The 15,754-nt window shown below is 36.7% G+C and overlaps 1 protein-coding gene across 5 annotated transcripts in view; it reads right to left on the bottom strand.

Annotated features, from left to right (window-relative positions):
* The window catches only part of Mrtfa (myocardin related transcription factor A), a 173,801-nt gene that overhangs the window by 85,673 nt on the left and 72,374 nt on the right, over positions 1–15,754 (bottom strand). The window contains exon 1 of one of the 5 annotated variants that reach the window (XM_063243624.1): positions 2,152–2,451. The exons of the other annotated variants lie outside the window; for them this stretch is intronic. Coding sequence (XP_063099694.1) covers positions 2,152–2,197 — 46 coding nt within the window. The 5' untranslated portion in view covers positions 2,198–2,451. Of the gene's footprint in view, positions 1–2,151; positions 2,452–15,754 lie in introns of those variants that run through there. 5 annotated transcript variants of the gene reach the window in all.

Raw genomic sequence — 15,754 nt, 5'->3', positions numbered from 1 at the left:
GAACAGGTAGAAGAGAAGCCAGTTTGCTATTACAGATATTCCTTGTTTGGACCAGTGGTTCAGCTCAGCAGCACAAGTGCCTGCCTGGCAAGCATGAGGTCATGAGTTCAGTCCCTGATACCAAAAACAAACAAACAAACAAGCAAACAAACGTTCCTTGTTTAATGACTTGTTGAAGAACTGTTTGGACTTACAACTGAGGTGAAGCATTTGGTCATACAAATCATCATTTGGACTTAAGACCATTTTGGGCTATGTACATCTTGTTTATAAGCCTCAATGTCTTTTTTGTACAATATACCTTGTTTGTACAGTGCTATTAATTTTTATTGATTGTACTGCACAATACTAAGTTTTATATTCTGTTATACATTGCAGCACTGAAGAGTTACACAAATACTACAAAAGCAAAATCATTGAGTGGGAGTTTCCTTTGACTATTTCTTTGTTCTGAATATTGTACACAGGATATACAGTTCCTTAGTGACCAATTCACTTAATTATCTAGATGAAGGAACAGAGCAAGGAAGGCCTATACTCCTCCCTAGTTTCTCTGCTTTTAAGAACATAAGTAAAAGAAAGATGGATACATGCTCTTCTTGGCAGAACTTCAGTTCTACCTGTATCTAAAACCCTTGTCAATTTCATCCATACTTGTCTTACATACTACTGTCTTTTGAAAGTTTTATGAGAAGCTGGTCCAACAGATGGGTGACTAGTCCTGGCCAACATATGTCTGAGGGAAAACAGCTCTTAGACAAAGCAAGAAAATATTAAGCACAACCGTATCCCTTTTAGGGCTGGGATCACAAATTACCTTGGGGAAAAGTGATCTTTTTAACTTTCACTAGGAAGTTACTAGATTGAGATAATTTGTTAGTAACAAGGTGATCAAGAAGAGAAGGTTCAAACGTTAAAATCTGCCCACACATACCACAGATCTAGAATACATACAGGGAAAAAAATCTGAGTCAGTTTAACTGGGAGCTATTTCATCAAAGACAGATAGGAAACATTCAGATAAGCATACTATCTTGTTTAGAACACAAAACTCAACAGATCTGTGGGAGGGAAGAGAAAGGCAATCAGAAATACACAGCATATATGACCAAAAAGTTCAATTAATAAGTGACTCATTATGGTCATGTTTGCAAAACCAGAAATAACAAAATGGTAGCAGTACCTTGTCTGCCTTCCCCTTCCCTGTCCAGAAGGCTGACCCTGACAGCATCTGATATAGTGCTCAACTGATGCATATCTGGGTCTGACAACACACTACCTAAGCGCTCCCTAAGGAGAAGAAAGAGACCTACCCTGCCAGAGATGGTATTTACCTGACCAAAGGAGTCTTATTCTCCTTTGAGTGAGGCCTGTGGATGGGAAAGAGGTTCCCAAATACCATTTGTATGAATCTTTGAAGACATGCTCTAAAACAGGAAAACACTACAGATTACATCTTAGCAGAAGTCTAAATATAAAAAAAGGGAACATTCCCTATTTTTAGATATCTGACTTACAAGTTTAAAAACATTACAAGTAGGAAGCCATTAAAAACTGGAATTCAAAAAATTTTAAGAGACATTTTTGAATTGGAAAAATATTTTCAGAGATTAAATTTTGAAAATCCTGCATTTCTCCATTGATTATCTCCTTGCTCAAACTTCCCTATCTCTAAAATTTGACCCCAATCCTATGTGCTATCAAGAGTGTCTTTACAAATGTCATATAAAAGATGATATATAAAGGTATAATACAAAAGAGAAAGAGAAGGTAAGTAAAAACTTTAAAAATTCTCCCACAAAGACGTAAGAATTGAGTATAGTAACTAAAGATAATGTATAAAACATCAAAGCTGTCTTTCATTAAAAACAATTCCACAGACAACAGAATAATCAGTTTTTCTTTGCTCAGTAGGTCTCCTTAATGGACAATCTGATGATCAGTGAGCTATATCTGAGTAGCTACCACCGCTTGCAATTAGAGAAAAAGTCTTTTTTAAAGCAATAAAAACCTGAAAATGCTGCACCTTTTCTAGACAGCTTATGCTTTGTCTCCCTCCTTCCCTATCTCTGTCCATTCCTAGTACACACATGCCCAACCTTTTAAAAGACAAGTATAGCAAATGAGATTTGCAGGAAATAAGGGGGTTACCTGACTGTACAGCCATCATTAACATCTCGGGTTCCAGCAGAGTCATGACAAAATCTTCTCAGAAATAACAGCTGACAAATTCAGTGAAGGAAGTCAAAGTCACAGAAAAAAGGTGCCTTCAGACCCAACGGAAAGCATTCCCAAATTCAATCTCATGCTTGGACTCAAACCAGACTGTGAGAACGTGCTCCTGTTTTCAGTGCAATACCAACTGCCACCTTTCAGACAAGCCAGGATGGCAGAGAGTTGAGTAACTGCTGACAGGAGACCAACGACAATGCTCAGTATGCTCAGTGAAGACTGGAGGACTGTGGTTAAAGCAGTGCGTGAGCTCCTCCCTTCTATGCGTCTCTAGCAGGGGGAGAGACACACAGAAAGACTTTCCGAAAACAGATCAACTGCTTACCACCCCTTCTTCTCATGAGGTTTTGTTCAAAACCATAACATAAGAGACTGCTGCTAATGCAGTTTAAGGGAACGGATTAAAGACAATCCAAACAACTCAGTCTCATAAAACAAATGGTCTAATTACAGATCTAGTAATGAGAGGCAGAGATAGGGATCAGACACATAAGCACACACAAATAAATGAATGTGTAAGTTAAATAAATTTTCTGAGAAATAATTCAAATAGCCTTTTCATCTGTTATTTATAGATAATGGCTAAGGAAGTTGAATATTTAACTGCAGAAGCTCAACTATTTCTCCACCCCCACTCCAATTAAAATATCTGTTTCAAAAAGTCATCTGAATACATTCCGGAGCTGTAATCTGTTGTTCAGATCTGCCAGTCTCCTAAAAGAGCCCCTAACTTGTGCCCTCATAAGACATGCTATCTGTGGATAGACAGCTTACTAATGTTGACTTAAACACTTTATGATCACATTAGATGTACAGGGCTCACAGGAAGACAGATTCAATGTATAAGAATTTTCCTTTTCCTGATAAACTTCAGTCTTTTTTCCACTAGCACACAGCAGATCTGAAGAGGAACCATGCACTTCACAGTGGGGGTTGGGGGTTAAAATACTTTTCAATTACATACATAACAATTTTTATTTACTCAATTAAAAATTCATTCCCCTTGCAATAAGTTGACTTTATAATAATGATAATAAGATGTCTTATTGCATATTTGATGGATTTTTAAATAGCTGAAAACTAGAAGCTCATGTTCACTTTGTTTTATCTGGAATTCCTCAATCTTTTTGGTGAAGTAATAGCCCACATCTTGAAAGCCTACTGCTGCAACCTTAGCCCAGCAAATACCTTGATGATTACATAGTAAAATAAGTGATAAATAAAAGCAGTAGGAGACCTTAAAAGAAAACAGTTGTAAAATGAGTGAGGACAATATTCTTAGAAAAGAGAAAGCAATGCAGATGGGGGCGGGGTTCTGTAGAAGAAAAAAATTTCCTTTCTTTCTCACTCCAAGAACATCATGTTTAGAAGAAGAGCTCTATATAGAACTGTGGGAATGACTCAACAGGCATCGCAGTGGCAGCCAGTGTGGGCTGTAGGCTGCTTTGGGAGGCAGAAGCATTCTCACCAGTCTCTTCTGGCAACTGAGCTCTCGGTCTTACGGAAAAATGGGTAAATTTCAACTCAGCCTGCACTCAGGCTGCTCAGAGCTTAGCTACTGAGGGAGACACAGCCCTGTAAGGTTGAGTGATTCCCCTGTCCCTCTGTGGGCTGTACAAGTTGCCGTGTGAGGGTTTTTCAAATGAAACAAGTTCTTGCCATTCTGTACTTAAAGGAAAATAAATACAAATTATAAAATTCCTGCACAGAGGACAGTAGGAAGGGCAGAGGGCTATTTCCCTCCTGCCAAAACCCTTTCTACTGAGAGGAATGCTTGCAGTACCACAAGGGTCAATATTCGGCCCTACAGGAGATACTGACAGTCATGCAGTATAGTAACAATAAAATGGCATGTTTCAGCTGATATTACTTTTTTTCACAGTAAGTCCACGTCCATAAGCACTTTGGGATAAAAGAAGCTAAAGAAAAACTATTTTTAAAACAAATCTAAAAGCAATCTTATAAGGAAATAAAAAGCAATAATTCTGTCTATTGCCCAGAATATATATTTACACTCAAGAGCATCAGCACAGCCAGAGATTCATCATGAAAACAGGTTTCAAAACAGATTTCACAATTCTAAAAGTTTGAACCCCTAAGGTTCAGAATAGTGGAAGCTTCAGTTCCATTACTGTGCAAATTGCTAACATTTCATAAAAATAGAACTAAAGTAAACTTTAACAAATGAACATGGTTTTCAAGCTAATAGCACTAAGGGGGTGTAGGCTAATCACCCTAATTTCCAATGAAATAAAAGCTCTGCTTCTAATAACTTTCTAGCTATTCAATGCAAATATACTATGACCTTCGATCTCTAATTTACTCTATAGGGATAGAATACTGCAGGATATCAAGAGGGATTTAAAATTTTTTAACACTTAACACACATTTTACAATATTTTAAACAGTAATAAAGCTTTGTGTATAGCTTTCTTGCCCCCACCCTGCCAGACTCCCAAAAGCTTTTAATGTTTATAATCCAGAGGACTCAGACAAGCTTTTATACTATTTGACCTTCCTACTGAATTTGTTAGTTTCCATACTCTCCTTAAAACTTCTCCTTCCCTAGGATTTCATACAACTCCTATTTCCTACCTGTCAAACCTTTCCTCTCAGAATCCTAAACAGCTCTTCTTTCTCTTCCTTCACCCCTTACTTCTTTTACATCCTTTCCCTGAGTAATCACGTCCTTTCTAAAGGTTTCGACTTTTCCTAAGTACTGATCTATATCTAGCTCTAACATCACCTCCAAATTTCTAACTAAGCACCTCTATCTTAAACACACATGTCCAAAATCAAGGTTGGTATCACTGCCCTACATCTGAACCTCAAGTTATTCTACTTTCATTGCCTATCTTAGGTAACAATATAGTGAGGTCCCAAATTACAAATTTAGATTCTCCTCCCCTCCCTCTAGCCCCAAAAGGTCTAACTAGCTACCAAATATAACTAATTATACTATATCCCTCAAATCCATTCTTTTCATCCCATGCATACATTCAGTCCTTTATTTCAAGACCTTAGTATTTCTTTTTTTTTTTTTTTGGTCTTTTTCATTTTTATTGGTACCGGGGATCGAACTCACGACCGCCTGCTTGCAAGGCAGGTGCTTATGCCGCTGAGCTAAATCCCCAGCCCCTCAAGACCTTAGTATTTCTTGCCTGGACTCTAGAAATAGCTTTTTAAAAATTTACAGAAAAAGTCTCCCAAGCATCTATAATCCCAGCACTTGGAAGGCTGAGCAGAAGGACTGCTATGAGTTCAAGGCCAGCCTGGGCTACATACTGAGCTCAAGGTCAGCTTAAACTACACAGCAAGACTTTGTCTTTAAAAAAAAAAAAAAAAAGAATGACATAATAAATTACTTGTATACGTGTCGCATAGCTTCAGAATTCACTGCCATATGGCCAACTAGTCTCACCTGTCCTACCATGTGCCCTAGACCACACACACAAAGTTCTTAGACAACAATGCATCAACCCAAAGCAAATTCTGAGTCATCTCATTTCACCTTCATTCTATGTCTAAAAAATACAAAACTAAAACAAAATCCCTATTTTTAAACATGAACTGCAATGAACACATGTAAATTTTATATTTCTTAATACTAATCAATATTTTTAAAATACTAATCAATATTCATATTTTCCCAGTGGCTTCAGAAATTTTTAGTTGTTTTATTTAAATCAGAGTCTAACAGAGACAATATACTACATTTCACTGATGTTTATAGTTTGGTTTTTGCTCTACTGGGGATTGAACCAATGTCCTTCACGCTGAGCCACATCCTCAACACTTTTTCACATTTTTATTTTGAGACATAGTCTCAATAAGCTACTAAATTTCCCAGGCTGGACTTAAACTTGTGATGCCTTTGCAGAGTGCTAGGATTACAAGTATATGCCATCATGCCTGGCTCTTATCAATGAGTCTCTTAAATTTTTTTTAAAATCTGTAGATTTTCCTTCTCGTGTGTGTGTGTGTCTGTCTGTGTAGTCCTGTGGATTAAACACAGGGGGCCTGCAGAGAACTTTGCACTGAGCAATATCTCCAGCCTTTTTTTTTTTTTCTTTAATTTTAAGACAAGATCTTGCTAAATCTGTCCAGGCTGAGTTTGAATTTGCAATCTTCCTGCCTCATTCTCCCAGAGTACTGGAATTATAAGTATGTGCCAGGTGTGGCTTTTCTTATAATTTGTTAAAGAAACCAAGATGCCTTCTTGCATTTTGGATTTTGCTAACCGCACCCCACAGGGTCATTTAATATAATGCTCTACCACCCAGATTTCCAGTAGATCAGGAGTTAGGTATAGAGGCTTGATCCATTTTAGGACATCTGACACTGAACTAAATCCCTAGCCCAATCAAGTAATTCTTATTCATCCTTTAAAACTCTGCTTTTAGGCACTGCCTTCTCTAAGAAAGCTTTCTCTGATCCTGGCACTCTCCCCTCCTACTCACACCCTCCATGAATCTGCAAAACATCCCTCATCTGTGCCCCTACCACCTGTGTCCTCTTTTATTATTACTCTATTCCTGACTCAATTCCTCCTCACTCTCAGATCTACTAGTGTCCAATTTGCAATAACACACAGAAGTATGTGCCACACAGAAAGAAAAACACTGTTTATCACAGAAAATTCAAGCAATATGGGAAAAGTTCATAAAAAGACTCACTACCCAGATAGGGCAGATACACTTCTGTAATGTCTATTAGTACATAAGCTGCAGATGCCACTGCTTAAAAAGCTACATGAAGTATCAAAGTCTAAAGTTAACATAAAAAAGGTCACCCCTACTCCCAGTTAGAACACTAAGTTCTAACTGGAATGAAGAGGAAAAAAAAAAAAAAATCAGAAAAATAGGGCACTTACCTTCCCTACAAAATAACAACCATAGAAAGCTGTCAATCTTGTAGCAATTTCTATGAGAGAAATAACATAGAAAGGTACACACAGAAATAACGCAAGACTTTTTATAATCTCTGTGGGATTTCAGGACATGGATGTTTAGTCCTACTTCCCTGTCTTTTTGTTTGTTGTTGTTTTTAGTACAAGGGATTGAACTCACGACCTTGCACTTGCCAGGCAGGCATTCTGTGTCTATTTTTGATTTGGGTTTTCACAAGTACATGCATGAGTTTACTGAGGTTTAGCTCCTTAAAAAAAACCTAAATATCACACTGAAATTCCATGGGCTCCCACCAGTTAAAACTTTTCTCCAGATACCTGGTGTTATGCAAAACAAAATACCTAAAAGATAACCCAAAACCCAGGCAAGTTGCTACAGGCCCTGGCCAACTTTCCTGTGACCATAACCAATTACCAATGAGGATGCCACCAAACCTGCCTACCTGGGAGATCACACATTCCCACAGGTATGTTATTCTTTGGCCTTGGGATAGACTCTATTTTCAGCTCACTTTACAGGGTATAGTAAATGCTAAGGGCTACAGTAGACATAAATATGAAGTCATCTCATCTACACTGTACACTGTACTCGCAATATTGTCATTATGCACACTGTCAATGTCAATGGGATCACAAAGATTAGGATAACCCAGAACGACACTGTCCCTTCCCTCAAAAGCCCTATAATGAAGTAGGAAAGAAAATCCCTAACCAATCATTAAAAAAAGAAAAAATGTTGTGCTAAGTAAGTGTGCAAACCATAAGCTAAACAAATGTAAATGCAGTAGCAATTAATTATATTTAACAAGAAACTTGGATTGGTTTTTACATGAAGAATGGTATGAGCTGGCTCCTAAAATAAGAAATGAAGGAACGAGAATTTATCAGGTTATTTTCAAATTTCAACTCCATAGACCAAAATAAAAAGAAACAAGAAACCTGATCTTGACTTAGCCACCTTCTCATCCACAGTACTGAGCATGAGGAACACATAAGAAACACAAATTCCTGGCAAGCTCCCAGTCTGTTACTAATGTGCGGGTGGAAGAACCTAAAAAATAATGTTTAATGAGCTAAGAAAATTAACTGCATGTGTAAAAATGACAGAATTCCCAGTAGTTACACACATGTGGGAAAGGCTTTTCCTCAGCAGTAACAGGTGAAATAACAAACTAAAATGAAAACATTTTGCCTCTCATGTTAGCAACTTAAAAGAGAAATAACAAAAGAAAATCTCCATACTAATAAGCAAACTAGTCACTTGGGATTCAGTTGACAATGTATTTCTCAGGAGCCTCAATTCTTACCAAGGCCTGCAAAAGACAGTGAAATCCCTTCTCATTTAATCTACTCACTTCTCATCGATTTACCTCACTCCTGCCATTGACAAACCAATTCTTTTTGGGGGGTTTGTGCCCATTTTCTCTAATAACTTTTGCCTATCCCTTTTCTCTCCCCCGCCCCCCAGGTTTCACCAATTATTCCTTCCTTTCATTTAGCAAATAACTGCTTGAGCTTTGGCTCTTCACTTAAACATCTTTCCTCATAGAGACCTTTCCTGACCTCACATTAAATGTTTTTCTGTTATAATATCTTCTGCTGTTTTTTAAAGCAATTACCAAACTTGTAGCTATAAACTGGCTTGCATAAATCTTTGTTTAATCTTTCTTTTTTCTAGAATTGCCAGTTCCATGATAACAAACCTCATCTGTCTTGTTCATTTCTGTCTCTCCAATATCCTGAACTCAATTGGAACACAATAATCACTGAATAAATCATTTAACATCAAAATGGTTAAATACTTGAAGTCAATATTTCTACTTCTAGGGAAATAATCCAAAATCCAAGAAAGGCTTTAAAAGATGTTCAGCCAAACACTAGTACGTGAAAAATAGAATATGACTCCAACCTCTAACTGGGGAGGATTAAATGATGGCATAGAACAAAATGTTATACATCCTTTAAGAGACCACTTATAAAAAATTTCAGTAACATACAACAAATCTTAAACTACAATGTTAAATGAAAGAAGCAAGACACACAAAACGTATACAAATAAACCACAGGCTAAGCGCAACTTCTCTAGGAGATGGGATCTATGGGAGCTGGCTGGTTGTTTTGCCTTTTTTTTTTTAAATAGTGAGGGATTCCATCTGGTATTTGCTCTTCAGGAGCCTAGCATAACACTTAATGAATAAGAATGGGAAACTGATTATCTCTAACTACTGGGATGAACCAGGTTAGGAAGTTCTCTAGACCATTTATAAACAGAAATCACCTAATGAACCAACATGCTTAGGATGTGGGCATTTTTATCTAGAAAATCTTTGAGGCTTCCTAAGGAACATCATTAAACATCTCTTTTCTTTCCCCAAGAATATATTGTAATTTTGAGCAGATGTTGCCCACTCAAGACTTTTACTTCTCCCAACTGTTAATTAGTATCTATCATGCAAAACACAAGAAAGAAAAAGCACATTATCTGCCCTTTCTTCCCCAGATTGTGAAAATCATATGAAAAACAAACAAGCACTTCTTAAATGTTACACACAGGAGGAGAAAAGCCACTATGAACAGGGACCAAGAATGCCTTTCCCATTCCCATCCCCCACCTCCGCCGCCCCACCGCCCCTCCGCTTACTTCTCTTCCTGTAACATCCTATTCCACTCAGTACGCTGACCAGAGACACACAGAAACCGTACTGTTAGCTCTTTCAGAAATACGTGGATCAGCAACAAGAGCTAGAACAGGGAATTTCTAAAAAGGTAACATTTACAACAAAATTTAAATACATGAGACATCTAAAAGTAAAGCAGGGCCAGAGATACAGCTCAGTAGCTGAGCATTTGCCTAGCATGCAACAGGGCCTTAGGTTCAATGCCCAGTATCAAAAAATGAGTACATAAAAGTAAATGGAGTAGAGGATGTAAAAGACCACTACAGAGGAAACTATAAAATCTTATTGGGTTTAATCTTATTGGGCAACACAGCAAGACTCCATCTTTTTTTTTTTTTTTTTTTTTTGTCTTTTTCCTTTTTATCGGTACCAGGGATCGAACTCACGACTGCCTGCTTGCAAGGCAGGCGCTTATGCCCCTGACCTAAATCCCCAGCCCCAAGACTCCATCTTAAAAAACAAAAACCCTTGCAGAATATTTAAATATATTGAGGAAATTACTTTATAGGTTTAATGCAATGCGAATCAAAATTCCACAGGAATTTAAAAATTCACATGGAAATGCAAAGGACGAAGACTAAGAAAAATACACTTAAAAAACAAAATGTGGTTTTTATGGTTATGGTTATCATAATTAAAACTATGGTTATCATTATGGTTATCATAATTAAAACTATGAGCTACTGGTACAGAATAGGCAAAGACAAACAGACCAGTGGAAACAAACGGTGAGCTAAGAAACACCAACCCACACATAGGCAAGTCCTGAGATACGAATGAGGTCACTTTGCTGATCAATATGGAAGGAGGATTTTCAGATAAACAGGAATTCAGCAGATGAAAAACCTAAATTGGGTTTTATCTTACCCACGCAAAAAAATTTTCCAGAAACACAAGACACAAAACTAACTATAAAAGTCTCAATTGCATTAAATGTAGAAAATTTTCATCAAAATATACCATGAAGAGAGCTGAAGTTCAATGGGAGAGCTCTTGACTGGCATGCACAGGACCCTGGTTTCATCCCCAGCACAGCCATAAAGCAATGAAAATGATATTAAAAGAAAAAAAACCATGATGGGAGAAGATACTGCAACACACTTAAGCAATAACTACTGAATTTGGGACAAAGAATTCTTTACTCAGCAACAAGAGAAAGATGACAAGCTGGGTGTGGCAGCACATGGCTGTAATCCCAGCGATAGGGAAGCTGGGGTAAGAGGATCACCTTAAATTTGAGGCCAACTTGGAGTGAGTTCAAGGCCAGTCTGAACTACATAGTAAAACCCTGTCTCAAAAATTAAAAAATTAAAACATATAAAGAAAGTCTACAATTTCAAGTGTTGGCCAGAATAAACAGCAGTTTCAGCTTTCACACACTGCAGGAGAGTAACATACACTGTTCTAGTCACATTGTAAAACAACTGAGTATTACTCAGTAAATACATATAAAATAGAAATTTTCATTCTTGTGCATACATCATACACATACACATCATACACATACAACATACACATACATCAGAGTATGTAAAGGACATTTACAACACTGTATTAATACCCTTAAACTGAAAACAACCCAAATATTCACCAGCAGAATGGACTTTCTAAAATTATGAAACATCCAGGCACATTCAGCTATTTGATCCTTGACAAAGGGGCCAAACAGAAGACAGCCTCTTTAGTAAATGGTGCTGGGAAAACTGGGTGTCAACCTATAGAAGACACGTTTCACTATGTACTATACTAAAATCAAAATGGATCAAACATCTAAATGCTGAAACAGAAACACTTAATCTGCTGGAAGATAAAATAGGTAAAACTCTTGAAGACACAAGCATAGAGGCAAGGACTTTCTGAACAGATCCACAATAGCACAAGAAATAAAACCAAGAATCAATAAATGGGATCTTACTAAATTAAAAAGTTTCTGCAAACCAAAGGAAACAACCAACAGAGTGCAGAGACAATCTATAAAATGGAAAAATTTTTACCAACTATTCCTTGAACATCTTTAAATATCCTAACATCTAGGATATAAAAAGAACTCAAAAAAATTAGACCCCCACTCCAAAATAAAGACCCAATCAAAAATGTACAACTGAAACACAGTCACTTCCTAGAAATAGAAATACAAATGGTCAGTAAGCACTGTATGTGGAAAAAAACGTTCAGTGCCACTGGCCATTACAGAAACGCAAATTACAGTAATAGTGAGATACTGCCCTATTCTGAAAGATTGGCTACCATCAAGAAATCAAATAACAAATGCTGACAAGCATGTAGAGAAACAGGAACTCTTCTATATTGTAGGTGGGAATGTAAACTAGTACAATCATTATGAAGATTCGTATGGAGAGTCCTCAAAAACCTAAAAGTAGAAATTACATTTGACCTAGCTAATCTCCTTCTAGATATCTTCCCAAAAAGAATTTAAAATCATATTACAAATTTCTGAAATGACAGCAACTGGACTAAAGAGACAACTTAGTGCTTATATTGTTTAATTAATTTTGTATGCTTGTATCTCACCCAGAGTAAGTCCAGGAGACAGAGACATAGACACAGAAAAAATTTGAAGCCACATACCTGAAATTTCTGAGCTGATGGCAAGAGAAATAAAGACACAACTTAGTGCTTATGCTGTTTGATTAACTTTGCATACCTGTCTGATGGCCTGAGCATCTATTTAGAAGATAATAATGTGCACTACAGTAACTATGGTTGATTTCCTACTGTCGTTTTTGAAATTCAGTATCATTTCCATTGTTTTTTTCATTTTATTGCTTTATTTTATTCTCTTTAAAATTAAAAAGTCATATTACAGAGATACATGCATTCCCATGTTTGTAGCAGTATAACTGTTACTAGCTAAATCTTGGAAATGGCCTGTATGCTGATGGATGATTTGCAAAAAAGTACTAATAAAATTGAAAATAAAACAACACTAAGATTCCATCTGACCCCAGAAAGAATGGCCACCACCAAATAAGTCAAATAATAGCAAGTGTTGGTGAGGTTACAGGGGAAAAGTGTTGGTAAGGACTACAGATGAGGCTACACTGTTGGTGGAAATATAAATGAGTACAACCACTATGGAAGTCAAGATGGAGATTCCTCAAAAACTAAAAATAAAAATTCTTTTCCACTCAGCTACTCCCCTTCTAGGTATAGTTAAAGACAGCATATTATAATGACATGTACATATCTGTGTGATAGCAGCACAACTCATAATACCTCTAGCTTTTTTTTTTTTTTTTTTTTTTTTTTTTTTTGTCTTTTTCCTTTTTATCGGTATCAGGGATCAAACTCACGACTGCCTGCTTTCAAGGCAGGCGCTTATGCCGCTGAGCTAAACCCCCAGCCCCAAATACCTCTAGCTTTGAAGCAGCCTATATGCTCATCACTACTTGACTGCATTAAGAAAATGTCGCATTTAACCAGGTGTGGTGGTACACGCCTGTAATCCCAGCACTCAGGAGGCTGAGGCAGGAGGATCACTGCAAGTTTGAGACCAGCCTGGGCTACATAGTGAGCTCAAGGCCAGCCTGAACTACATAACAAGATACTGTCTCAAAAAGACCCCCCCCAAAAAAGTGACATTTACACACAATAGAGTACAACTCTACCATAAAGATAAGACTTGAGGTATCTATAGGTAAATGAATGCAACTTGAGACCACAATATTAAGTGAAATAAGTCAGATACACAAGCTTAAATATTATATAACAAAAAAATAATTATATATATATATAGAAAGAGAATGTAAAACAGAAGACAGATAAATATGAAGAAGACAGATCTTTTTCAAATGAAAGGAGAAACAAGAGATGAAGGGAAGGGGGTGAGAGAAAAAGGAAAGGGATGGGAAAAAAAGAATGAAGGGAAGAAAATGATAAAAATAGAGCTTTTGCAAATGAGAAGAGGACCACGAGCTGGAAGAAGCAAGCAGGGAAAGAAGAAGTGGGGGCTCAAAAAAAAATTAAGATATGTTCTGTATAAAACCAACACCCCACAATAAATGTAATCATTATGTAATGCAAACATACTAATAGAAAAGATAAAAAATAAAATTATGGAGTAATTATCCATAGAACACCCACTATAAAGCACTAGAACTGTAAAAACTAGTTATACACTAGATAAACGAATACCACCTATTTTGAGTAAAAGAGGAATACCAAATCATTCATTCATACAAGCTTCAACTAACCTTTATCATTTAGGAATGAACATACAGTTGGTAAGAGGAATGATTTTCCATTATGACACATTCATTCACTGACTTCCAAACTCTGTGAGCTGGAGCCAAAGGGTTGGGTTGTTACAGAAGGCTTTTCCAGGCTTTTTCAAGATGAAGCTGGACATGAGCCGGGACAGATCAATTGTGTCTTTTAGACATAAGCACTCAGCTTTTAAGTCAGAGGAGTGATATAAAAAAATATGCTTGAAGCTTCTTACTATATTTTTCCAATTAGGCCAGCAAAGGCTGGGTTAACCATAGGAATCTCCTTTTCAAAGGCTCCAACTCCTCTGCTTAGGAAACAGATGTCAGGACCCTGACTCCCTTCTATACCATAAGGACTCTTGCTAACCCACTGCTTTTTCATGTATGACAGCTTTCCAAGTGAAACATGATAAAACACTGGAGGAAAAAAAAAAAAGTTCTGATGGCTTTTCTTGCTCTTGACAAAATTAAAGGGTAAGAAAAACAAAGACAACTTTGAAGAAAATGGTATCCTCATGTCTCTCTTTAGTAACAAGACACTACTAAGCAATACACACGTAAGCAACTAAAATGATATAGTACTGACAGAGATGGACAGAAACAGATTCATGCACACACACAAAAAAGTAAGACTGGCATTAAAGATCAGAAATAAAAAGCTAGACTATTCAATGAGTGGTACTTAATGCATCATATTAATACTTGAATATCTTTAATGACTCACAAAGTAAATAAATATTTAATAACACAGAACAGAATATAAACATACTACAATATAAAGATAGTCCTTCTGATGGTTCAACTTTGTAATTTTTTTTACTTTATGATAGTGCAAAAGCAACCCACACAACCAGGCACTTCCAGTAGAATATTTGATAAATGTGAGCTATTGAGTACTTCACTGTGTATGACACTTAGAGTTAGATGAGTCTGTTCAGCTGTGAGCCAATGTGTTTTGATCATGTTTAAATTATGCTAAACTTAAATTATGACGTTCAGTAGATTAGGTGTATTTAATGTATTCTTGACTTACTGTAGTTTCAACTCACATTGGGTTTAATGGGACAGGCAACCACTTAAATCACAGCATATCCAATAGTTTTCTAAGTAATATACTATTAAAGCCATATATGATTTAAAATGCAAAAATTATTATATTTGATTAGGAGTGTATATATAAAGCAAAATATAGAAATATATGACAATGAAATACCAAATTCAGATGAATAGTTTTTTCTAGGGAAACAAGAGAGTACCCAGTAGTGTGGTATCTAAATATACAGGCATTTGCTACATTACTCTTTTTTAAAAAATCTTAAATACTCCATGACAAATCAGTTATTTTTTCAAATCAGTTTTTTTAATTAAAGTAAGTTTTTGAAGTATGACAACATGGTTTTGTTTTGTTTTTCTTTTTGAGACAGGGTCTCTATTCAGTTTAGGCTGGTCTTGAGTTCATTTTGTAGCCCAGGCTGGTCTCTAACTCGTAACGATTCTCCTGCCTCAGCCTCCCAAGTGCTGGGATTACAGGCGTGAGCCACCATGCCCAGCTGAGTACAGGGGTTTTGGGTGTTATTTTTTGGTACAGGAATCAAACTCATGACCTAACACTTGCAAGGCAGGCGCTGTTCCACTGAGCTGTATCTCTAGCCCCTGAGTAGAAGATTTTTAAATAGTGAAGTCTGCAGTAAATACTAGAGATAGAA

Source organism: Cavia porcellus, unplaced genomic scaffold, assembly GCF_034190915.1.
Source record: "Cavia porcellus strain 051 isolate PalLab524CR breed Dunkin Hartley unplaced genomic scaffold, mCavPor4.1 scaffold_40, whole genome shotgun sequence".
Lineage (NCBI taxonomy): Eukaryota > Metazoa > Chordata > Mammalia > Rodentia > Caviidae > Cavia > Cavia porcellus.
Note: the sequence above shows the minus strand (reverse complement) of the source record. Positions and strands in the feature narration are given on the sequence as shown.